Here is a 25855-nt window from a genome sequence, read left to right as displayed (position 1 = left end):
CTTCCCCTGACATTGGTATTCTTGCGATTGTCCTGATGAGTGCAACATGAATAGCTTCGAGAAAATGTCTTTCCTCAGCAATACTCAAGAATTGGAATAGTTGAGTCTAAAGGTACCAAATGAATGGATGAGGGTTTCAGCAACAAATGAGCTAAGGCAAGGGCTCCATTGTATCTCCACTGTGATTGGTATGGCACAAAGATCAATCTGGGATACAAGAGGAGTCTTCTGTGTGACACGCAGTACCCTTATACATGCCCATAAAACACACAATGTGACACACTTTTTGGGCTGGTTCTTGAGTATTCTGAATCTAAAAAAAAAACATTTTAGCATTTTCATCACTGCCTCTTTGTGCATCTCTCAAAATTCTTTTCAAACCCATTGTTTACTTGCTGCCTATGATATATCTTAATTTCTAAATCCAAAGTATGTATGTTGTATCTTGTACATGTGGTGTTGCTCAGTGAATTATGTCTTTAAAAACCAGACATGGAAATGGATGAAGGAATGCCCTCTTGTTTTGAAAGAGTTACTCCAAGCCCACTTTCTCAGAAGTAGCTCAGAATTTACTAGAATGGGTCATCTGGCAGCATGTACTATTATTTGGACTTCACCTGTCAACCTTCAGCTCAAAAACATGTTACCCTGTAACGTGCAAGGAGCGTGAGCTGCCAGCGGTGCAGCAAGGGCAATGGACAATCTAGAACCTCAGTGAGCAACAGGACCAACAGTCTACCTTCTTAATAAGATTTAAGGACTGAGGGCGGGGAAAAAACACAGTAACAAGGGAGAAGGAAATCGGGTGAATTAGAGTCAAATCAGGTGCAGGAAGAAATAGAGAGAGAAAGAAAGATTGAATTAACCGTGAGAGAAAAGGAGACCCAAAGGAAAAAGAAGGGGGGGAAAATATATATAAAATCTCTAAAAACAATTTACTAGCGGCAGGAATGAGACTACTCAATTTCTGGGCTGGAAAGGCTGAATGGCATTTCAGGAGCATAAATCTCATCATTAAAAGCATCTCATCATTAAAAGTGTACCAGCCCTAACTTTCTGCAGTAAGTTTCAAGGGCACCATAGATCACGTCAGATAAGTCAACCTGTGAAACCTCAAAACCCTTCCAGAAACGAGCATAAAACATGAACCTCAAGTCGGGCAAAAATTTCAGAACAACAGTGGGTTGGTGTAGTCGTTTATGGAATGAAAATGCCTAGTGTTGTGGCAGAAGACCAAGATCGCTCAGAGACTACCATAAGACCTCAATGCCAAAATAACCAGTTTCCAGTTAGCAAATGTGACGATTTTTAGTTGAAACCAGCTTCACGTTTCATACTTTTTGCCAGTGGATTCATTTCTATTTGTTGTTTGCCATGCACGGTCCACTCTGTGTGGGCGTATCTTAAACTCTCGTATATGTTCTTGACTACATGGCCTTTATCGCCTGTTTGATCCCAGGCACTGACTTATAAGGTGAGTAAAACATGCTTTTGTGAGGTGAAAAATTGAAGCTGGAATCTAACGTGCAAATGCAGCAATTCCCTGAAACTCATGAGGAGATCGAGGACAAGCTGCTGTTTTCTCGAGGCTAATGGCAGAGTGGAACAAATTGTTCAGCAACTTGTGGCGATTCACAATTTATGGGGAATCTCTTCACTACCACAAGGTGCTGGAGGATTTACCCATCAATAAGCTCACCGTTATTTTGCCAGCAATTTCTGGCCCATAGTGTTTGGGCTACAGGCATTCGTTTGCACTTGGTTTGGGTGGAGGAGGCATTGGCTGCTTGTCTGTGGGCAGTTCCATTTAAGCCCAACAGCCTTCAGTGCTTCACTCACATGTTAGTTTTGCTTTTGAGAGTTTTAATGTTGAATGTTTGCAGGCTATTTCATCGTAGGGAATATGGCCGACAGGCCTGAACATATCCAAACCCAGTCTTGCATTCTTTCTAATGGACTGTCTGACCTTGATAGATTTTATATTGATATGCTGTTTTTTCGAAAATTTATTACAGTTGAAGGCAGTGGAGGGAAGCCTGCAGTCATAATGCCAGAAATGACAGAAAATCAGACACCTATGCGTAGGACTCACAGGCAAGTGTGGAGCAATTTTCTGAAAGCAGATTTGTGATTGAATTTTTTCAGGGTATGGAGGTTGAATTTGCATGCACCAAGAATCCAGAACAAGTAGGACTGCTCTTAGTACCTTGAAACCAGTATTCAGTGGATAGGCCCCAGTAATGTTCCTCTTCAGGGTCACCATTAATTATCCATCATCCTTTCCAGAGCCCCAAAAGCCTTCTCCAGTTTCATTATATCAGCTACTTAAAGTATGCTCGCTTCCAACCTACTTCATGTAGATGATATCCCTTGCATATTAAGTTATGGAAGTGATGGAGAAAGAGGTAAGGAAGCTGTTTGGATGTTGTGATTTCCCAGTTATGGTTGGGCCTTCAGTGGGGACCTGAATGGAAGCTTCACTCCCATCCTGGAATTAACCTGAGTGATATTGATCATCCCCAATCCTGATGGAACAGCTGATTTTTCATGTGAAGCAGAAGTAAACTGACATGAGTCAAAACCCTGAGGGCTGGCATGTATGGTAGCCCAATGTTCTTCTCAGTGACCATATATTTAACATTTAGTCAAGTTCAGCACAAGACATTATGAAATATTAGAAATATATTGAAATAGCCCAGTGACTTGTCTGGAGTTAATGGAATTGCTTTCTTTTTAATAATGTATTCTTTGGATAAAGCAAGGCTGAAAGCTACCTGGTGAAGGTGGTAATGGGCTGATTCCTTGAACCACCGTAACCCAAGTAGTATTTGACTATGATACAGAGAATTCCAGAATATTGCGCCAGCAACAAAGAAGGAATGGCCAGTCAGGATGGAGTGCGACTTGGAGGGGAATCTTGAGGAGTTGCTGCTCCCTCAGTGGTGCTGCTCTTGCTCTTTTTGTTGGAGAGCCACAGTGGAGGGAAATGCTGTCACAGTAAACCTCTATATCAAAATACTCAAAATTATTATTTGCAGCAAATGTTACACATAAAGGTTATATGTGTCAAGAATGATTGAACAGGCTGGAGTTCTAGTCTCTTAAAAAAGAGAAGCCTGAGGGGTGATCTGATAGAGGTTTTTAAAATTATGAAAGTGTTTGATAGAGTAGGCTTTGAGAAAATGTTTTCAATTGTGGGCAAGTAAAAAACTTTGGGCCATCAATATAAGATGGTCACTAATAAATCCAATAGGGAATTCGGGAGAAACTTCTTTACCCAGAGAGTGGTGAGAATGTGGAACTCGCTACCACAGGGAGTGGCTGAGATGATTAGTATAGACACATTTAAAGGGAAGCTGGATAAACACATGAGGGAGAAAAGAATAGAAGGATATGCTGATAGGATGAGATGAAATAGGGTGGGAGGAAGCTTGTGTAGAGCATAAATACCAGTATAAGACAGTTGGCCGAATGGTCTCTTGCTGTGCTGTAAATTCAGTGTAACTCTGTGTGATGTGCAGTGTCTTATTTGTTTTGTTTTATACATAGGAAGAAAAACCGGGAAACTCACAACGCAGGTAAGTGTTTGCAACTGTTAATGGTTGAATGATGCACTCCTTCAGAATCCTAGTTTTAGTTTGGGACTATGTAATGGGAGAGTGAGAAAGCGTGTTACTCTTACAATTTTTTGATGGCAACCAATCCAATATAACTGCTGGTCTGTCTCCTCTAGCCTTGCATGTGATAAATGCACTTCTAGCTTCTAGACCCACTGATCTCATTAGTGTTACTAGTCCTAAGCACCAGTCGTCTTATTCAGTTTTCATAGGCCCCCAAATAAGAGAAGAGTGAGACAGGTAAAGTACCAGGCTGGACCTGTTCCAAGTAACCAGGAACCAATAAAGAAGACATCTTTATCGGGAATAATTGAAGGACAAATAGAATCGTTGGGAGAAGAGAAGAAAGTCAAAAAAGCATTTGTGCTACTGCTTAATTCACTTTGTCATCACCAAAGTGGTTTTGTAAAGCATTCACCTCAGAATTTGTTAGTGGCATTACCCCACAGCTGGTCCATAATTAATATATAGGCAGAAATCAAAGCAAATTTTGAAGGTTTGTTTTATAAGTATTGGAGCTATTATGGATGTCAACACAGAGGGCAGGATGTGGCTTTGCACATTGTGAGTTACTGAAGTAGCATTGTTAGAGAAGCCAAGCTGCTCACCTCACAGAAAAGGAGTGGAAACTCGGGAGGACATGCATACTCCACTTTTGTACGTCTCCACATGCTTTCCTCCCATGGGAAGGGGAGATAATGAGCAGGACACAATTCCAGACGGAAGCAGCAAACAAAACTTTTGTGATGGCAGCAAGTTCTCAATTCAGTGGTGCATTATAGAGATGTGCACTGCTGACCTCTACTCTTCCATTGGCACAAATCAAGTGACGTTGGCTTTCCAAAGCACTAAAGCAGTCTATTGAAATATAATAATTGTGTTTACTGCTAAATAGAAAATGGAAGCATGCAAAGAGCTTGTTTTATATTTAAGCTGTTGTTTAATTATCTTGAATGTGTGCAATATCAAATTGGAGTAATGTACTTCCACTTTGTCCACAAAAATGAAAAGTGTTGGGATGTTGTTGATAGGACCTTGGGAGGATTGGAGGCAACCAAGAAAACCAGGTGACTGATTCTGGAGTTCAAAAACTATCTTCTCTGCCTTGTCTGCTCCCCCATCATTCGTCAACAGTATTCTAATTTATACGTGCAGCTATAAAATTTAACAGTATGGTAGTGTTACTGGGCTAGTAACCCAGAGGCCTGGATTATTAACACACACAATGTGACATCAAAGCTCAGCATGAGAATTTGAATTCAGTTTAACAAGGTCTAGAAATAAAAACCTGGCATCAGTAAAAGTTACCATCAGATTGTTGTGAAATCCCAACAGGTTCATTAATGGCCTTTAGGAAAAGAAACCTGCCGTGCTCACTCACTCTGGGCCCAGTATATGACCCCATTCCCATACCATTGTGATTGGATGAATCTCAATTGTAGGGATAGGTAACAAATGCTGATCCTGCTAATGATGCCTGTATCTTAAGAATGAATTAAGAAAAAATAGTATGTTTTTGACAACAGTTGAGGACAGTGTTGCCTATGTTTTGAACAATAGTACAATGAGGAAAAATACAATACATGAAATCACCAAAAATGTTTGGGTATTTTTCATAGTACTTCTAAATATATCAAATTATTTGTTTTTAAATTTCTAATCTTGCTACCTTTTGTCTTGTAGTGGTCTTGGTCCTCACTATCTCTGTAATCTCCTCCAACCATACCATGCCACCCCACTACATCCACTTTGAAGTCTCTGTTCCTCAGGACTCTGACCTCTTGTGCATTCATCCACTCCAGCATTGATGCTCATGCAGCCATGGAAAGAGCAATTTTTCTGAACGCCCCACAAGCCGGGTATCTCAGCATCAACTTCAGAAGAACACACACCCCCCCCGCCCCTCCCAGTTTGTGATGGTGTGAGCTAAGGGCCTATGGGAAGTTGCTGGTTCAGCATCAGTTTTATGAAGCAGACACGTGCTCACTAGGATTTGCATTGAGGCTGCCAGACACATTTAATTTTAAACCCTTGCCATCACTAGTGAAGGGAGATGTTTGCCCCTGATTCCTGGCTGGATTTGAACATGATTTCTGTAGGAAAAACAACAGCATGTGTGAGGTTTGATTTTGGAAGCCCCATATTTGTGACTGATAGCTGCTTATGTGTCATTTGGAACTTGCTCAACAGAGGACCAATTCCCCCCTCCCTTGGAGTAGGAGAATCTTTCCCCTTTCCATAGGAGAACTTTGAGCAGTGCAAAGGAGAACAGAAAAGGAGAGGAGATTCAATAAGATGTAGTCTGTCATCAGTTGAGTTTATTTTCTTCTCACCAGCTTTCTCACCATTTATTCCTAGGGCCACAAGTGAATATGCTTAGAGTGTCTCTTGTAGAGAATCAGGCAGAAAGAGTTAATGGAATCAAAGCAGGAGAGAAATTGATAGGTTGTATTGTCTTGTAGTAACAGGTGCATTTGCTTTCTTACCCTTCCACAGCGTTGGACATGTCCATTGTATTGTCCCATCTACAGCAATCAGAAAATAAATTGTATTGTATCATTACAACAATGGCCAATTCCACTCTATTATACTGTTCAACATTTTCAATTCCACTGTACTTTACAGTTACAGCAATGGCCAGTTGAAACAATGGCTGTATCTATTGTATTGTTTCAGTAATGGTCAAGTTTAATGTGTTATTCTGTTACAGTAATGACCATTATATTGTTACAGCATTGGCCGAGGCCATTGTACCGTTGCAGCAATGGCCATGTTTAGTACAGCAATGGGCACATTAAGGTTTCCCAGCTACCGGTTGACTTGATTCTTTCAATGACGTTATTTTAAAAATAAATGATGCAGCAATATGTGCTTGTTCCTCCTCCATTTCAAAAAGTAGAGCAGGGGTCTGTGTGTTCACAGCAAGTACCAGTGTTACAAAATAACCTTTTCCTGCAACTCTAGTTTGGCAAGAGAAGCTGCGAGGTGCAGTGTTGGGCTGGAATAATGCAGCATGTGCCTAAAAGAGGAAGACATCCAACCAAGAAACCTGATTACCTGAGTATAAACTGAATTTGAAAACTGACAATTGCTAGGTTTATGTTACTGGGTATTTGACTTAATAATTATGTAACGCAGGGAGAGGTTATTACATGTTTAACAAGAGTGTACCCATTTTGGAATATCTAGTTAATGCACTGCATCAATGAATTCCATTGGGCATGATGTGTAGTAATAGGAATATGGTTCATATTTGCAACACTAAGCTCCTAGCTGTCAGCTGTCCAATGGCACATGAAGAGACCTTTAGGAAAAAGGAAGAAAGAGAAAATAGCTGTGCCAAAACCTAACTTGTTTTTTTTTTAAAAACAAATTCTGTTGTTCCTAGTGGAAAGGCATCGAAAGAAGAAGATTAACTCTGGAATAAATAAAATTGGAGAACTTATTCCATGCTCTCCCGCCTTGAAGCAGGTAAAACTGTTTCCAATATTGTATATGAAAATCATCAATACAGATTAAACAGATAATAATATGCATCTACTGAAGGTAATTAACTCAGGCAACATCAAAGCGTTAATTGCCTGTTATGTTTTCAAATACTGGTGGACCTGTTCTGTGTCTTTCATTCTTATCTCTGTTGGATAATACTTTGTGTTTTATTTCTCAAGTTTCCATTGTGATTCATTCCCAATCAGTCCATAAAGAAAACCTTTATCATTGAATCTGGGATATAGAGCAGCCTGCCCTGCCATTTTCCAACATATTTTGAATCTAAAAATGGATGTTTTCAGAGCCAGAAGCAAAGTATTTTGTTTTCAATTTGTGCAGCTTGAAAACCTAGCTGTTCCAGTGGGATTGGGAATGCCAAGGAGTGATAGCACCCACCCATAAACTACATTCCTAAGAAAGGAGTTCTTTTCATTGACAGAAAGGAGGTGTTAATGATTTCTTTTGTCATGGGGGTTCATTTCCATAGTTACAAAATTTGGTAAAGGCTGTTGACAAGAACATAGGAAGAGGAATAAGCCATACAACTCTAAGTCTATTCTGTCATTCTATTAAATCTGTGGCTGATTTACTTGGTGTTTCCTGTTCATTGTGTTTGTGCATGTGTGTCTGTGTCTGTTGCTATTTTGAACATATGGAAGCAAGATTTCGAGATGCAGCATTGTCCAAAAGTTACCATTTGGACTTCATTTCCATTAAGGTGATTTTGGTGATGCTGAGAACTCATTAAGTTTCTCTAATTATATCATGTTGAGGTATTTAGTATTTTTCTGTACCTAATCTTTTGTATGAGCTGTTAATCTGAGGCTTTGTCTATCTGTCTAGTTAAAATATCTCGCCAATGTAGAGCAGTAGAGTTCTCTTGATGTCTTGACCAATACTTATCCCTCAGCTTCCCAGTGTTGTTTGGAGCATTTGGCCATTAGTATAGCATTATTTAAATTTAATTTAATGTCAACAATCCTTCTGCTGCTGTAGCTCTAGCGATGCAACTTTCCCATGGTGCTAAATTGAAATGCCAAGTGCAGGAGCAAGTACTGATTCAGTGATGAAAGTGTTACTAAATGAGCCAAGCTGACACTTGGAAGGTAGCTTTCCCAAGTTTGTGCTACTGGCTGAAGCCTTAACCGTTGATGTTGACAGTAAGAACTTGCATTTGTATCGCACTCTTAGTGTAGTAAAACCTCCCACTGTGCTTCACAGAGATGTACAGAAAAAATTGCCACCATGGCAACGAAGAGGATGTTGGGAGGAGTGAGCAAAACCTTGAGGCCAAACGAAAGAGCAGAAGTTTTAAGAAGAGTCTAAAAGGAAGTGAAAAGACCCAAGGGTTTAGAAGTGGGGGGGAGTTCCAGAGACTGGAATAGAACTGGAAAGCTAGGGGAAGGAGAGTGCCATTTATTACGGGCCAAAGAGATGGAGAGGAATGAAGCTATGGAGGTGATTAAACACCATTATAAATTGAGAACTTTATTGTTGAGTTACTGATGGCCAGGAGCCAATGTTGGTCAGTAAAGATGTGTGGTGGATGAGCAGCACTTGGTATGGAATAGCACGCAGGCAGGAGAGTTTTGGATGAGCTGAATTTTACAGTGGGTGGAGGAAAGGTAGGTTGACCAGGAGAGAATTGGGGTAATCAGGTAGGAAGTAACTAAAGCATAAAAAGAGGGTCTCAGTGGCAGATACACTGAGGTAGGGTGGATGACATTATGGAGTTGAAAGTAAGTTTTCTTTATGACGGAGAGGACACAGGGTCAGAAGTTTGACTGCAGTTTGAGTAGGCCACTGAGCTTGTGAACGGTCTGGTTCAGCTTGAGACAAAGGACAGGGAGATTTGAATGAATGGCAAGGGCCAATTCATGATTGGGGCTGAAACTTATTGCTTTGGTTTTCCTAATGTTTGACCAGAGGAACTTGTGGCTGGGCGTCGGGCAAGCAGTCTGACAGCAGCGAGGCAGTAGAGGGTTCATGACGGAATATGGATAAATATAGATGAGGAAAAGGAGAGGGCCTAAGATAGGAACAGAGGGATGTTCATCCTCTCAAGCCTGTTCAGCTATTCAGTTAGATCATGACTGATCTGTACCTCAACTCCATTTACTGCCTTTGCTCCATATTCCCTCATTACTCTTAACCTACAAAAACCTATCACTCAGTCTTGAAACCTCCAATTGGCCCCCAATATCCTTGGCTTTTGGGGAGACAATTCTAGATTTCTACTACCCCGCATTTTAAAAACAAAGTGCTTCATCTTTGTTTTAAGATTATAATCCCCTTGCTGTTGACTCCTCTCCAAGGCCAGTTTATTTTTCCCGAGATCCATTGTCCTGAACCAAAATGCAGTATCCCAGATGGATCTGACAGAGGCTCTAAAACTGAAGGATGATACCCTTGCCTTTGTTTTCCAGTTATCTTGAGATAATGTTTCAATAGCCTTTTTGATTTTTTAACTGTAACCCAGCTTTAAATAATTGGTGCACCTGACTCCCAAATCTCTTTGCTTTAGTACACTATAGTTCTTAGCTTCTCATCATTTAATTGTGCAAACATGACATCACCTTTCTTTTAACTGTAGCCCGTGGCCCAGTTTTCCCTCTCACTGCTTTTAAAATTGCTAATGGACTGACTTTTGTTAACTTACTATTTCTTGTTTTTTGCAGAGTAAAAACATGATACTAGATCAAGCCTACAAGTACATCTCCGAACTGAAGAGACAGAATGATGAAATTCTATTGAATGGAGGAACCAAAGAGCAAGGTAAAAGCAAAATATTGCAGATACTGGAAATCTGCAATGAAAACCGAAAATGCTGGAAAAACTCAGAAGGTCTGGCAGCATCTGGAGCCCCTATGACTTCTAAAGAACTAAAGAGAGGTAGAAATATGAAGAATTTAAGAGGGGGTGGAGCAGGTGGAACAAAACAGAAGGTCAGGAATAGATGGGAGCTAAGGAGAAATTTGACAAAGATGTCATGGACGCAGGACAAAGGGAGTGTTAATGGTAGTATTAAAGAATAAAGAAGGTGCTGATAGTGACAAAAAGGTAAGTTAGCAGAATGTGTTAATATTCTGTTAAAGAGCAGAATGGGCCAGTTGGGCTCAATGGTCTGTTTCTGTGCTGTATATTGTGTGTAATTCTGTGGACAGAGCAGTAGGAGAACTGACTTGATAGGAGAGGCACTGAGAGAGCACGCAGTAGGAAGTGCCACCCTGGGTTGGAGAGAGACTAGGGACAGAGAGTGCAAGAGAGACAGCGTACAGGCAGGGGAGGCTAAATATTTGTTAAAGAACAAGGTAAGTGTATGGTGAAACAGTAATCATGAAATCACTTCCATTCCTTTAGATAAATGATGGTAATGCATCCCCAACATAAGTGAAACTTTCAATTGCCTTTAGCAACTTGTTTTCTTTTTCCCTTGCCACCAAACTACCCTCCATTCTACTAATTCCTTGCTGCTTTAAATGCAGCAGAATGGTGAAGCTTTTGACAGAATGCCATCAACGTTAAGTACATAGGTACAAAGCTGAACCTATGCCTAGATCTTATATTTCACTGATGTCAAAGGAGCCCCACAGCCCCTTGTGCCCAGGGCAAGGACAGCAATGCCTGAGTGTGAACACAATCAGCAGAGACATCATCTGAGATCATGTTTAACAAAGTGTAAGGTGATGCATTTGGGGAGGGCAAACAAAGCAAGGGAATACTCAATAAACAGGATATTGGGAGGGGTAGAGGAAATGAGAGACCTTGGATTGCATGTTCACAGGTTCCTGAAGCTGGCAAGACAGGTGGATAAGTTGGTCAAGAAAGCAGGAACGTTTTCCTTTTTAGCTCGAAGTTTTGAATAAAAAAGCAGGGATGTAATGCTGGAACTGTATAAAATGCTGGTTAGGCCACAGCTGGCATTTTGTGTACATTACAAGAAGGACATAATTGCTCTGGAGAGAGTATAGAGGAGATTTACAAGAGTGTAGCCAGGACTTGAAATTTGCAACTATGAGGAAAGATTGGATAGGCTAGGGTTGTTTGCCTTAGAATAGAGGAGGCTGAGGGATGACCTAAAATTATGAGGAGCCTAGACAGGGTGGACAAAAAAGACCTGTTTCCCCTAGCTGAGAAGTCAATTACCAGGGGGCATAGATTTAAGGTGATTGATAGAAGGATTAGAGGGGACATGCGGAAAATCTTTTTCACCCAGAGGGTGGTGGACAACTGGAATTCACTGCTTGAATTGGTGGTTGAGTCTAAGATGCTCAACATGTTTAAAATGTACCTAGACCTGCACCTGAAGTGCTGTAACTTGTAAAGCTACGGACCAGATGCTAGAAAACAGGATCATGGCTAGTTTCTTTTTCCCTCTTTTTTTTTTGGCTGGCATGGACATGATGGGTTGAATGGCCTCTTTCTATACTGTAACTTTTCTATGGGTTTTATGACACCACCGAAGAGCTGCAACAGGCTTTGCAAGGGCCAGATTTATCCCCGATCCTCAATAAATATACCAGCTCTATGCTTTCCTCATACACATGGGATCATTTATAAGTAGAGGAACCCCGATACTGGATGAGAAGTAATGGTTTTTTGATTGTCACGATATGAGTATTGCAAGCAATTCCACCACCTACATGGACGCAACCCACAGGCACAAAAGACATGTGATGTGACTCTATCACCGCCACCTCCCTTGACTTCTCCACTGTCTCTATATTATCCAAATGCTTGTCTGATATACAGTGCTGAATGAGCAGAAAGTTTCTCCAATTTAATATTGGAAAGACTGTAGCCGTCGTCTTTGGTCTGCACTACAAATTCCTTTTCCTAGCCACCAACTCCATCCCTTTATCAAACAACAGTCTGAGTCTGAATGAGACTGTTTACAACCTTGGTACCATATTTGGCCCAAAGTTGAGCTTCCGATCGCATAATCTACTTCATCTCCATAATGCCGCCTGGTTCCACTGCTGCCTCAAGCTCATCTGCTGCTGAAACCCTTATCCGTGCTTTTGTTACCTCCAGACTTGACTATTCCATTATACTGTTGGCTGGTATCCCATATTCTGCCCTTCATAAACTTGTGGCCACCCAAAGTCCTGCTGTCCTTGTTGTTACTCTCACTAATCCATTCACTCATCATCCCTGTGCTCGCTGAGCGATATTGGCTCCCAGTTAAACAGCGCCTCGATTTTAAAATTCTCATTCTTGTTTTCAAATCCTTCCCTCCTAGTCCCTCCTTATCTTTGTAATCTCCTTCAGCCCCACGACCCTCTGAGATCTCTGTGCTCCTCTAATTGTGGCCTCTTGGGACTTGAGCACCCCCCTATTTTGCTGCACCAAAAGTGGCTATGACCTCAGCTGCCAATGCCCTAAGCTCTGGAATTCTGTACCTAATGTGGTTGGCTATTAAATGCCCTCTGAAATGGCCTAGCAAGCCGCTCAGTTGTAGCAAACCGCTAACAAGTCTAAAAGGCATGCAACCAGACAAACCACCCGGCATTAACCTAGCACTGGAAAAGGCAATGGAAAACTCAGCCTTGTCAGCTCTGCAAAGCCCTCCTTATTAACATCTGGTCTAGTGCCAAAATTGGAGAGCTGTCTCACAGGCTAGACAAGCAACATCCTGACATAGTCGTATCTTACAGACAATGTCCCAGATACCGTAATCACTGTTCCAGACACCATTATCACTATCTCTGAGTATGCCCTGTCCCACCAGCAGGACAGACCTACCAGAGGTGGCGGTGCAGTGATCTACAGTCAGGAGGGAGTTGCCCTGGGAGTCCTCAACATTGCCAACAGATGGCAGGAAGTCTCATGACATCAGGTCAAACATGGGCAAAGAAATCTGCTGGTTACCACATATCACCACTCCACCACAGCTGATGATTCAGTACTCCTCCATGTTGAACGCCGCTTGGAGGAGGCACTGAGGGTGGCAAAGGTGCAGAATGTACTCTGGTGGGGTACTTCAATGTCCATCACCAAGATTGGCTCGATAGCACCCACTACTGACTGAACTGGCTGAGTCCTAAAGGACATAGCTACTAGACTGGGTCTGCAGCAGGTGGTGAGGGAACCAACAAGAGGGAAAAACATTCTTGACCTCATCTTCACCAACCTGCCTGCTGTGGATGCATCTGCCCATGATGGTATTGGTAGGAATGACCTGCACGCAGTCCTTGTAGCCTCCATAGTGTTGTGTGGCACTATCACCGTGCAAAATGGGATAGATTGCGAACAGATCTAGCAGCTCAAGACTGGGCAACTATGAGGCACTGTGGGCCATCAGCAGCAGCAGCAGAATTGTACACAACCACAATCTGTAACCTCATGGCCAAGCATATCCCCCACTCTACCATTACATTCAAGCCAGGGGATCAACCCTGGTTCAATGAAGAGTGCAGGAAGGCATGCCAGGAGCAGCACCAGACATACCTAAAATGAAGTGTCAACATGGTGAAGCTACAACACAGGACTACTTGCATGCCAAACAGCATAAGCAGTAAGTGATGGACAGAGCTAGGCGATTCCACAACCAACGGATCAGATCTAAGCTCTGCAGTCCAGCCACATCCAGCCGTTAATGGTGATGGACAATTAAACAACTCACTGGAGGAGTAAACTCCACAATATCCCCATCCTCAATGATGGGGGAGCCCAGCATATCAGTGCAAAAGATAAGGCTGAAGCATTTGCAACAATCTTCAGCCAGAAGTGCTGAGTGGATGATCCATCTTGGCCTCCTCTGGAGATCCCCAGTGTCACACTTGCCAGCCTCCAGCCAATTCGATTCACTCCACATGATATCAAGAAACACCTGAAGACAGATGAATACTGCAAAGGCTATAGGCCCTCATGATATTCCGGCAATAGTACTGAAGACTTGTGCTCTAGAACTTGCCGTGCCCTAGCCAAGCTATTCCAGTACAGTGACAACACTGGCATCTACCCAACTATGTGGAAAATTTCCCAGGTATGTCCTGTACACACAAAGCAGGACAAATCCAACCTGGCCAATTACCGCCATCAGTCTACTCTCAAGCAGTAAAGTGATGGATGTGGTCATTAACAGTGCTATCAAGCTTAGCAATAACCTGCTTACTGACGCTCAGTTTGGGTTCCACCAGGGCCACTCAGCTCCTGATATCATTATAACTTTGGTTCAAACATGGACAAAGGAGTTGAACTCGATGAGGTGAGAGGGACTGACCTTGACATCATGACAGCATGAAGAAGAAGATGGAGTGTGGCACCATTGAACCCTAGCAAAACTGGAGTCAATGGGAATGGGGGGGAATACTCTCCGCTGGTTGGAGTCATACCTAGTGCAAAGGAAGATGGTTGTGGTTGTTGGAGGTCAATCATCTCAGTTCCAGAACATCGTTGGAGGAGTTCCTCAGGTAGTGTCCTAGGCCTAACCATCTTCAGCTGCCTTATCAATGACCTTTCTTTCATAAGGTCAGAAGTGGGGATGTTTGCTGATGACTGCACAATGTTCAGCACCATTCGCGACTCCTCAGACACTGAAGCAGTCCATGTCCGAATACAGTCAGGCTTGGGCTGACAAGTGGGAAGTAACATTTATGCCACACAAGTGCCAGGCAATGACCATCTCCAACAAGTGAGAATCTAACCATCGCCCTTTGACATTCAATGGCTTTACCATCGCTGAATCCCTCACCATCAACATCCTGGGGGGTTACCATTGACCAGAAACTGAACTGGACTAGCCATATAAATACTGTGACTCCAAGAGCAGGACAGTGGCTAGGAATTCTGGGGTGGGTAACTCATCTCCAGTCTCTCCAAAGCCTGTCCATCATCTACGAGGCACAAGTCAGGAGTGTCAGGATGGAATACTCTCCGCTTGCCTGGATGAGTGCAGCTCCCACAATACTCAAGAAGCTTGACACCATCCAGGACAAAGGAGCCGCTTGACTGACACTTCACCCAAAAACATTCACTTCCTCCAATACTGAGGCACAGTGATCGCAGTGTGTAGAATCTACAACATGCACGGCAGGAACTCGCTAGCCTCCTTAGATGGCACCTTCCAAACCCACGACCACTACCATCTAGAAGGACAAGGGCAGCAAATACATGGGGACATCACCACCCCTCCAAGCCACTCACCATCCCGACTTAGAAATATATTGCCGTTCCTTCACTGTTGCTGGGTCAAAATCCTGGAACTCCCCCACCCACCCACCCACCCAAAAGCACTGTTAGGTGTATCTACACCACATGGACTGCAGCGGTTCAAGAAGGCATCACACCACCACGTTTTCAAGGGCAATTAGGGACAGGCAATAAATGCTGACCCAGCCAGTGACACCCACACCCCATTAATGGAAAAAAACAAACCCTCTGCCTCTATTTCTTCATTTAAGAAGCTGCTTAAAACCTACCTCTTTGACCAAGCTTTTGGTCATCTGCCCTGATATCTCCTTATGTGGCCTGGTGTCAAATTTTGCTTTATGACACTCCAGTGTAGAGCATTTGGGATGTTGTTACATTAAATATGCTAAATCAACACATTGTTATATGGTGCGAAAGTAGACTTGTGTACTTCAGAAACTTGCTTTACCAGTTTGCCAGGATATAAAATACAGTGCAGTGGTGAAAAATGTGTCCTCTTTCTGGGTGTTTTGATTTCAAGGAATGCTGGAAGAGGCAGAAACTTTGTGTGACTGGATTTTCTGAACATCTTAACTTCAGCATTAAGTTGAAAAGCAGTGACCTTTATTTTGTTTTACTATTTGACTTAAAACACAGAATTAACATATGTTACTTTAAACTTATGAAAGCTATAGGAATGTCACTCACTGTTGTTTGGAGGACACCTCTCATGTCAGGATGAAAGAGAATAAAGGCATCATCATGGCAAAGGGGAAGCCTTTGCAGTGACAGGCATTGTGCCATTTTTGCTGTGTTGGAAGGACAACCTGCCCACGGTCTGTTGAGAATTTAAAGATTAACTGTTTGGAAAGTTAACTCCCAACACCTTTTTGCAAGAATGTCAATAGTTATGGAGGCTGTTGTCACAGTCCATTGCATGGACTATGCCACATCCTTGGCTTTAAGCTACAGGAATAGTGAAGTGGATAAGCATCAATCTCAGAAGAATGCGGGGCATTTTGGAAGAAAGGAAAACACTGTTCTTTGTTTTAAATAACATCAGGTACCTGAGATCAGCCCTGATTTACTCATGAGTAAATTTGTGTTCTATTCTGCAGGTGAAGAGATCGTAAGACTACGGAAGCAGTTGAATGAACTACAGAAGGAAAATGACCGTTTTGCGGAATTACTGAAAGCCAATGACATCTGCTTGCATGATGACCCTACAATTCACTGGAAGAGGAAACTCAAGAGTACGAAAGTTACAATGGTGGTTTCTTCCAACCAAATGCAAGATGATATATTGGTCTACACAAATGGAAGCCAATTGAATGGGAATTGCCAACAAGCTGCAGTACAGAGTTCACCAGAGCAGGCTCTGAATACTCTGAACAGTAATACACCAGAAGCATGTCTTGATATAATGGTGCCTGTGGCAATGCCTGATATTTGCCCGTTAGCAAATGGGGCTCAACTTCAGACACAGATCTCACAGCAGGAAGTTCCTGAATGTCTTCCAACAACCAGACCTTCTCTGAAAGCTGTTCAGTGTACCACCATCACCAGCAGCAACAGCACTGTACACAATGTGCTGAATGTCTCCACTAACAGCTCTGGACAAGTGGTTCTTCAGTGCCCTCTCACCAGTTGTGCATCAGCTTCTTTAGCTTGTCCCACAAGCACCTCTGCACAAATTGTACTAGAACATTCCACAGGCAAGTTTGTACAGAGTGTCTCGGAAGCTGCCAATGAATGTCCTACACAGTGTGTCCTCAACGTTACTACTAGTACTTGCTTTGCTTTGCCATTGCACTCACAGCAGATTGGTATGGCATGCACAGGTGTGGAGAGCCCCAGTGGGATGCCACCACAATCAGTTTTGGGGCCGTCATCTGTGAGTAGCCAGAACCCTGAATTGAGATCAACAAGGTCTTCCATTACTGAGTGCTCACCAAACATGTTGGCGTCAAACATTTGTCAAAGTGTTCCTGTGTCAGTTGGAGGTCTTGTCATTGCATCACCATCTTTCAAACTTGGGGCAATGTCTAATGGAGGTCTGATGTCTTCTTGCCCAATGGCCAGCTCGTGGACAGTCTGCCCAGCTTCTACATACACCGGCGCTTCAGACTCAAACAGTGTCAGTACTTTTTCACGTATGAGTTCTGCAGGTAATACACGGACAACATGGACTACATTACAGCTAGCGGGCAACACTGTGCATCCTGTCAGCCACGGGGGCTGTAATAGCTTGCCAGTGCCACTAAATGGAAACCTAAGCGCCAGAAATACCTTCTCCATTTCTGAAAGTGGCCAGCCGTTTAATAATGTAACTGTGGTTCCCTCCGCTTCAACAGCGTTTCAAGGTGTTTCCTTCTGTTCCGCTTACAAACAACTCAAGCAACAGGTGGCAGTTACCGTGCAGCCCCCCCTGCAGTCTCTACCCTTGCAGCCCGTTCTAGCCCAGCCGCAAATTCCAGCCCAGCCAGCTGCCAAGGTGGTTTCGTTGCTTCCTCCCTTACAAGTGATTCAGATGGCCCGCCCCGCAGGATCGTCTGTCTCCTCCACTCCCAATAATCAGAATCTGATCATCCTCCAGCCAGGTAATCCCACCTCACCTGCTGTGGTGAGAGGTGCCATCAACAGCCAGGCACCAGGTCAGCAAATTGTGATCATACAAGCAGCCAGTCAGAATGCAGTCTCCGTAGTCCCAGCTCAAACAAGTAATCGGTTACCAGCCCTTGACTCCAATCAATTGGTATGCAGCAGCAGTAATGCACAGAGCTCTCCCAGTATTCAAACAGTGGGAGGGAAGCACCTTGTTCACATATTGCCACGGCCAGTTTCTTCATCTGCTTCCACGAGTTCCCAGTCCTTCACTGCCACAGGATCAGGTCAGCAGCAGCAGACCATCTCTGTCAATGGCCAGTTGTTTGCTCTGCAGCCAGTAAAGCAGTCGGGGGCCTCCTCCAGCCAGAACACCATGCATATCATTCAGCCAACAACCAGTGCTGATCCAAACACCAATGTTGCCCTTAATACTTTTGGCGCATTGACAAACCTCAGCCAAAGTATCTCTCAGATGGCTGGACAGGGGGGCTTACAATTGAGCAGTGGCCATGCAGCCAATTCTTCAGCTCCTTCCAATGGCCAGATCGTTGGTGCCAGCACCTCTGCACCTGACACCATAGTGACTAGCACGAGCACTGATATTTCAAAGGCATCAGCGTGGCACACAAGCAGTTCATGCTCCTTAAAACCTCCCCTTGGTCTACCCCCTAGCTGTAAAACTAAAAAGCTGCAGAAGAAACCCCTTTCTGCAAAGCAAGGAGCCACAAGGAAGGTCACATGTACTGGGAACAAATTGAAGGTGGATGCTAATTGCGTCCAATCTAACAAAGATAACCCATTGCAGCCGTCAACTAGTGATGATCAAATTTCATCATCGCAGGGGTTGACGATATCACAGCCAGCATCATTGTCTCAGATCCCAACATTAGTGGCAGCCACAGTGGCCATTTCTGTCACTTTACAGGAGGTAGTGGATAGACACCAATCAGCACCCAGATTGTCTCAACATGTACTACCACCGTGCTTAACAGAACCAGCATTAGCTGAATCAGTGTCTCGAGAGCAGCCCGACATACTGGCAGTGATTTCAGCAACATCAGCTTTAGTCGCATCATTGCCACCCTCTTCATCTCGGAGTGATTTGACAAAGAATGTTTTGGGTGTACCTTCTCCCCCATGTGTAATCACAGATGTATCAACGTCAGCTCCTCCATCGTCACCTTACTGTTCAAGCACAGGTCTTCAAGTTTCGGGAGGGTTTTCAATTGACAAGGACAGTGACTTAGTTGAGCTGCAAACTGCTGTGGCAAATGTTTGCAGCACACCCGGGATAACCAGCGTTTCTGCACAGTTGGAATCTCTCGCAGCTGCGCAGCACCAAGGTAATGTAAGCGACAAAGAAAGGAGCCAAGACTGGCACAAAGGACAATTAGAAATGGACAAGTTTACAACGACTAAAGAAATCCACAATCAAGATGGCGGTAGCATGATGCACGGAGTCACGCATGGCGACAAAGGATCCTCAAACGAGAAGAGTTCCTTGCTGTCGTTTGTGAAAGACCCCTGTGCTGATAATGAGTTGTGTGTTGACAGTTCCAGAGAGACCTCGTCTGGCATGTTGTTTTATGAAAAGGGTGAACCTCAGAAAGGCATTCTATTAGTGAGCTCCGAGGCTGAAAGTGGTGTGCAGCAGCAGCTGTGCAACCCAGATCAGGAGAGCATGGGAGGCCCCTTGATTGTCCACCGCCAGACCGAGTCGCCCATGTCCTCCAGCTCTGGGAGTAGCCGTGGCTTTTCTGTTGCCTCCATGCTGCCGGACACCACCCGGGAAGATGCTTCCTGCATCAGTACAATGACTGGCACTTTTAATAACTACAGCATATCCGAACAGAATGACATTGTGGCCCTTGCTGCTAGAGCAATTTTTGAACATGGAAGCCCAGGGAAAACTTTGGCCTCAGACGTTACTGTATGTGATGCTAGATCAAAAGCTCAGAAAGTTCCTTTCGCAGATAAAGGAGAGTGTCCAAGTCAGCAATCAGTTAAAAGCCTTGGCATTAAAGAGAGCAGTCCAAATTTGACAGAGGCTAGTGCAGCTGAAGGTCAAAAGCAACGATCGTTACCAATGGACACAAACTCAACAGGAATGTCTGTAAATAAGACCTCAGCTTCTGTTGTAAAAGAAATATCAAATATGCCAATGATTTGCACATCTTCTGTCTCTGCTAACCTGAGTGTAATTAACCATGCATGCCATAGTGAAGCTAATCAAATGCATACCTGTTCACCAGGCCAGACCCAGCTTGTAGAGCAGCTTCCAGTCTGTGCGACAGCTGATCTATCCAATGGACCTGCTACATACACAGAACAACCTTCCCAACCCACCCTATTGGCAGAATTTTCTCACGAGCAGCTAGATACTAGGAAAGGTAACTCACAGACTTCCCTAGTTTTGGAGCCACGTTTGAAGCAAAGCAGCGAGAGCCGAAAAGACGCAACAAAGCGGACTGGGCCAGATGACCACATAATCTCAACAGCAAAGCGGCAAAAGCAGTGCCAGAATGCAGCCATGAGACTTGAAGGGAAGTCCACAATAAGTACAGTACCTGACCATATTTCTGAATGCGGCCAAACGTTCATTGGTCAGTTGCCAACAAATTCTTCGAGTTTATTGGTCTCGGGTAGCAATCCAGGACACACAGATAGTCTCAGCACCTTGTTCCCACCAACTAATTTCCTGACTTCTAATTCTGCTGAAACTTTAAGGCCAACTGAAGCTCATTGCAACGTCCAGCCACGAATCCAAGAAGGACAAGGGCAGCAAGGCAGCCAGCAACTGCAGCAGCATGTGGTGCCCCAGCAGAATGTCTCTTCACCAGTGGGGCTTAGTGTCCACCATGGCCACGTGTATTACAAACACCATCAGGGGCAGATACGCGAAAGGCATTTATACCACCTTCAGCATCACCTACCGCACAATGAGAGCTCAGTCCAACCACAGGCTCACAGTGCCCAGCAACCCCCCCGTGCTGCGCAGCAAGAAATCCAAATGCAGAAGAAACGAGGGCTCATACGGGGGAGTCAAACTCCCCAGTTGTCACTGCAGCAAAAGCAACACCCAAGTGGGAACGGCCAAGGACGACAGAAAGGGAATCACCACCATCATCAGCACCACCATCATCAGCAACAACAGCTTCAGCAGCAAATGCCACACTCGCACTTTGGAAATTCACAAGATAAAAGGTGTGACAATTCTGTGACCAACAGAAACCATCACAGCAGCCATACGCAGAGTCTCCATAGCCAAGATCTCATCCACCAGCAGCAGGATAATGCTAGAAGTGGGCAACAAGGAGCTGGTGGTGTCCCTTCAGAACAGTCTGGGCAGTCACGCATCCAGAGGTTAATGACCTCAAGGTCATTGGATCAGCAAATGGCTTCTAAATCCAACTCCGTGTCACGGCCTTCAGACGTACAATTTACCTCCCATAGACAGGAAAGGAACAGAATTTCCAGTTATTCAGCAGAGGCTTTGATCAGAAAAGCACCTTCAAATGCAGAATCCCGAATGGGGATGGCAATGCAGAGCACCAGAAATAATCTGGAGCAGCCTGAAATGCGAACCTATCTTGATCTATCAATGAACAAAAACCTGCCTGTGCATAGTTTGCAGGCTAAATTGTCACTAGATCATTGTATAAATTCTGATGTTCAAGGCCTTCCTGACTGTCCTCCCTTTAAAGTGAGTGTGACAACTCAAGGAGTTGGCACTTTTGAGGTTCAGTCATCGAGAGGCAACGAGATGGTCAATAGTATGCCGGCACACAGAGGAATGCAGTCGCATGGCTTCAGGCTGGGTCAGGGTACAGGGGCTGAAAGGCAGTCCAGGCTGCCTTATTTGCCAATGCAAGGGATCCCTTCAGGAAGTGGAGTTCCTTTAAGGGAGAATGAAGGCTCCTGCCATCAGAGCTTTATGCAAAGCCTACTGGCTCCTCCTCTCAGTGAGCAGATAAGTGGAAACCAAAGGTCAGAACATCCAAGAAACACTCAGTGTGTTCCTCCAGCAAGCATCGAATACAGTTGCCCGTCTGTAAGAGAGGGCGTTCATGTTAGAAGGGATGGTGAGGTGCAAAATCGTGAAAGTTGTGACATGACTTTAGGCGCACTCAGTTCCAGAAACAGTTCTTTAAGCATCTCCTACACAAATCCTTCCTCCGTAGCAGACAGCCAGGGCCGAAACACTAGCCCAAATGTGTCAGCACAGAAGAACTCCCTCAGAATGAATGAAAGTCAAGGAAATAAGTGCCACCCAAACTCGCAGGTTTCTCCAAATGTACACGGAGCGGTTAGACCGGTGATGTCTCACACTGCGGTTTCCCACAGCGGGAATGAGCAGGGACACCCAATTCAGCAGCCCAGTTCCTCGGGCGTGAGCCAGCGAGCGCGCCATCCAGCCCAGGAGGGATCGGCTTCAAAGATGCGGCAGACTGATCGGTCTCGCTCTGGGAACCACAGAAGCGGGAACGTTTTTGAGCATGGCCTACAGTTACCCCTGGCATCCAGTAGCAGTATGATCCTTGGCCGCCAGCAGCCAGTGAGTGCTCGGACAGGAAGCATTGTGCGTTTCATGGCTGAGGGGCAACAATTACCAAACGATAATTTAGCCCCCGACCAGCACGCTCTGTCTCAGAACTTTGGATTCCCTTTCATTCCGGAAAGTAGCATGAACCCTCCGATTAATGCAAACCCATCGTTCATCCCCCCTGTAACTCAGCCAGGTGCAAACCGTACCCCAGCTCTCATACCAGTGGAACCACAGAATCCTCTGTCCTCATTTTACCCTCCGTACTCTCCAGCTCATCCCAACCTTTCCAATGACCTCTCCATCCCCTACTTTTCCAATCAAATCTTTAGCAGTCCTAGCACAGACAAGGCCAATGCCGGGGGACTCAACAACCCATTTGGGTCCATCCTGTCCCCCCCTCGGCCAGTTGGCTTCCCACAGCCAAACTTCCCCCTTCTCCCAGACATGCCAGCCAGACCCATGGCCAACACTTCCAGCATCACCCCGCACCTCTCCAACTTCAACCTAACCACTCTCTTCCCCGAAATCGCTGCTGCTCCCCTCGCCCCTGAGAGCACCGCCATGCCCATGTCACCTTTGTTGCCTTTAACCAACCCGGCTCTTTCCGATGTCTCCAAGCAGCACTCGAACCGATCTGCTCACAATATAAGCCACATACTGGGTCATGATGGCAGCTCTGCCGTATAGGATTAGACACTGCTTGACCTTTAACTCTGTGAGACTGTTTTAGTTGCACATGTAATAGTGAGGGGTCAGGTTGGATTTACGAATCTGTTTCCCACATTGTGGGTATTAATTGTCCAGCTATAAATCAGCACTACCCTGCCCTCCCACCCACCCACCCTCACAACAATCTTTAGTTTGTCTCCTTAAACAGACTTTACTTTGACATGTACAAGATGCTTTCTGTTTGGTACCATTTCCGGAAAGATCTCAGTGGGATCGTTGAGGTGAGTGAATTGGACAGGAGGAAGAACAATGTATGTGAATACAGCTGTTACCTAGTGGCTGCCTGCCATCACTGATGCAAAAACTATTCATGTGCCACCCAACATGCTATTCGCAAGGACACAATTTTCAGAAACTGCAGGCAGAATAAAGTGTCTTGTATATAGTGTATTAGTATATAGGTTTGCAATATATTAATGGTTCAAGACATTCATAGGACTGAATAAGCATTAAAATGTAAAAATGTGGGCAAATAATTAGCACATCATCACTGCAGCAAGTATTTGTTGGGTATGATTTTAACCTTTATTTTGAGCACAACGTACTATTATAATTATTTTTGTGACTAGCAACTTGGCTTGTTGCTTTGCCTGTGTAACAGAGTGAAGTGTAAGAGGAGGAATTGGTATTAACACAAGCTTTTGGCCTTTTCTTAATGACCCAAATGTAAGTCATGTTGTTATAAAACTTTTTGAAGTACAATCACTTTCTTGATAGGATAAATCTCGTCATGAATTTTGCCCATTAGATCAAATTTGCCTGAGTAAGTTTGCTTAATTAGACAATCGACTGCCCTCCCTCCCAACCCATCCACCCATGTATTTAACATTCTTCATACAAGTACAGCTGCCATTAACTGAACTCCAGGCGAAGGATAGACAGGGGGGAGGCATTTAAACTTAAAATTTATTTTGTGGATGAGGTGCTGAATAATTTGTGTTATAAGATATTTAAAATAAAACTTCTAGTTAATTTCCATATAAATGTATTTCAATTTGAGTTATTATATGTGCTGAAGGTGCTTTAAATACCTTCTGTGTTTTAATGGGAAATGGCTCTCATCCCCTCTCCACAGGAACCTGTCTGAAATTTGTCTTGAGGAAGGGATTAAAGTTAGAAACAATGGCCTTTACAACCATATCTAACCAAAAACACCATCACAGGGTCAGCTTCTATCGGAGAGACTACTGGCACTTCACAGATTAATATAAATGGATTGCACCACTCTCTGTATGCTGCACTACCAGTAGAGGGCAGGATTAACCTCCATTATGGCCACTTGTGCATTCAGATTCTTCAACTGTTTATGATACCTTGCATATCTCGGACTTTGAAGCTTTAATCAGAAGACTGAATCTTGCAATAAGTTAGCATTTTCTCCCTTCACCTCTGGCTCTAGGCTAGAATTTCCATTGGAGTGATGATCACCATCCTTTTCCTTGATTATAATGGATCCAACCAGCATAAGTTTGGAATCTTCTCAGTCTATGTTTGTAATGCATGCATCTGTCTGCCTGTAATGTGGGTCACGATTAACAGTTCCACTTGATTAGTCCAGAAGGATAGCTGGTACAGACAGGGTAAAAGCATTAGACTATTGCTTTAAATAGTGCTAATCAGGTTGGGGTTAAACCATGGTGATTTAAGGGCTGTGAGACTTGGGAGTGCTGGCTGTTTTTTTAAAAAAAAGTTTTGTTCTTCAGCATTGTACAAAGAAATTTACCAAGAAATACAGCTGAAAATAGCCTGTGACACAAGTACAATATTTCCAGAGTATGGACTCTGCTAGTTCTGCAATTTATGAAAACAGACTATTAAATTTAATCCACAACCTTGCTCTCCATCAGTCTCAGAAATCACATTTGCCTTTTAACTTTCCATGCCGAAACCTTAGTTTATCAAATCAGACCTACCTTTTGCAAAGAACACGATCAAACTGGTATAACTCTGTTTTAGGCATCTGTTACACAGGCAAGCTCTCATGTTTGATCTTGTCGTTTTGTCCAGTATCACAACACAAAAACCTGGTGAGGTAAACTCAGTGTGAGCAACAGACAGGCAACAATTCAGTTCCTTTGCCTTGCAGTGAGACTTGGAGCCGATGTTATAAGTTTTAAAGAAAAAACTTAAAATTGCACCTACCTCCATTTATTGGGCTATTGTAATATAACGTGTTGTACAGTATGCAGGTTTTTTTCTAAAATAAAACATTTTGTTCACATCGTATGTATTATTTGGGGAAAGAAAGCACTGCAAGGTTCTAAGAGAATTTCTTTTCTGTTATAAATTGAAACTCAATAAATTTTGGGGCCTTTGTCAATTTTTGCCCCCCCCCATTCCATCAATTTGGGGCCCACCCCCTCAAGTTTGGAGGCAGCTTTAATTTTTCCCGCCCTCAATTTTGGGTGGCCAATCCATCTCCCCCTGTACAGAATTTATCATTCTCCCTCAGATATTGCCCCCAACTCCTATCTGATTTCCCCCCTCAACAATCACTGATTAATATACCGTACCCGTGTGGAGAGACCTCATTTAAACCCCCCCCCCCCCAAACTAATAACACCGCCATCTCACTCCCCATTATCTAATTCCCCTCAGTGTCTCATGCCCCCTCTTTGTGAACAAACCCCTTCTAATCCCCATAAACCCACCTTCTGCCCATGGAAGAAAATTGCAGGCCCTTGTCTAAATACCACCCTCCCTGTGAACAGACCCCTGATCAATTTGGTTGATC

The 25855-nt window shown here is 43.9% G+C and overlaps 1 protein-coding gene across 1 annotated transcript in view; it reads left to right on the top strand.

The window, feature by feature from the left end:
• Window positions 1–23225, top strand: part of LOC121284062 (basic helix-loop-helix domain-containing protein USF3) — a 43529-nt gene extending 20304 nt beyond the window's left edge. Inside the window, exons 2-6 of the mRNA XM_041199065.1 lie at window positions 2016–2094; window positions 3550–3578; window positions 7006–7088; window positions 9785–9881; window positions 16358–23225. Coding sequence (XP_041054999.1) covers window positions 2048–2094; window positions 3550–3578; window positions 7006–7088; window positions 9785–9881; window positions 16358–23079 — 6978 coding nt within the window. The 5' untranslated portion in view covers window positions 2016–2047 and the 3' untranslated portion in view covers window positions 23080–23225. The remainder of the gene's footprint in view (window positions 1–2015; window positions 2095–3549; window positions 3579–7005; window positions 7089–9784; window positions 9882–16357) is intronic.
• Window positions 23226–25855: the final 2630 nt, after the last annotated feature.

Source organism: Carcharodon carcharias, chromosome 11, assembly GCF_017639515.1.
Source record: "Carcharodon carcharias isolate sCarCar2 chromosome 11, sCarCar2.pri, whole genome shotgun sequence".
NCBI lineage: Eukaryota > Metazoa > Chordata > Chondrichthyes > Lamniformes > Lamnidae > Carcharodon > Carcharodon carcharias.
This window is presented reverse-complemented; position numbering and strand designations above follow the sequence as displayed.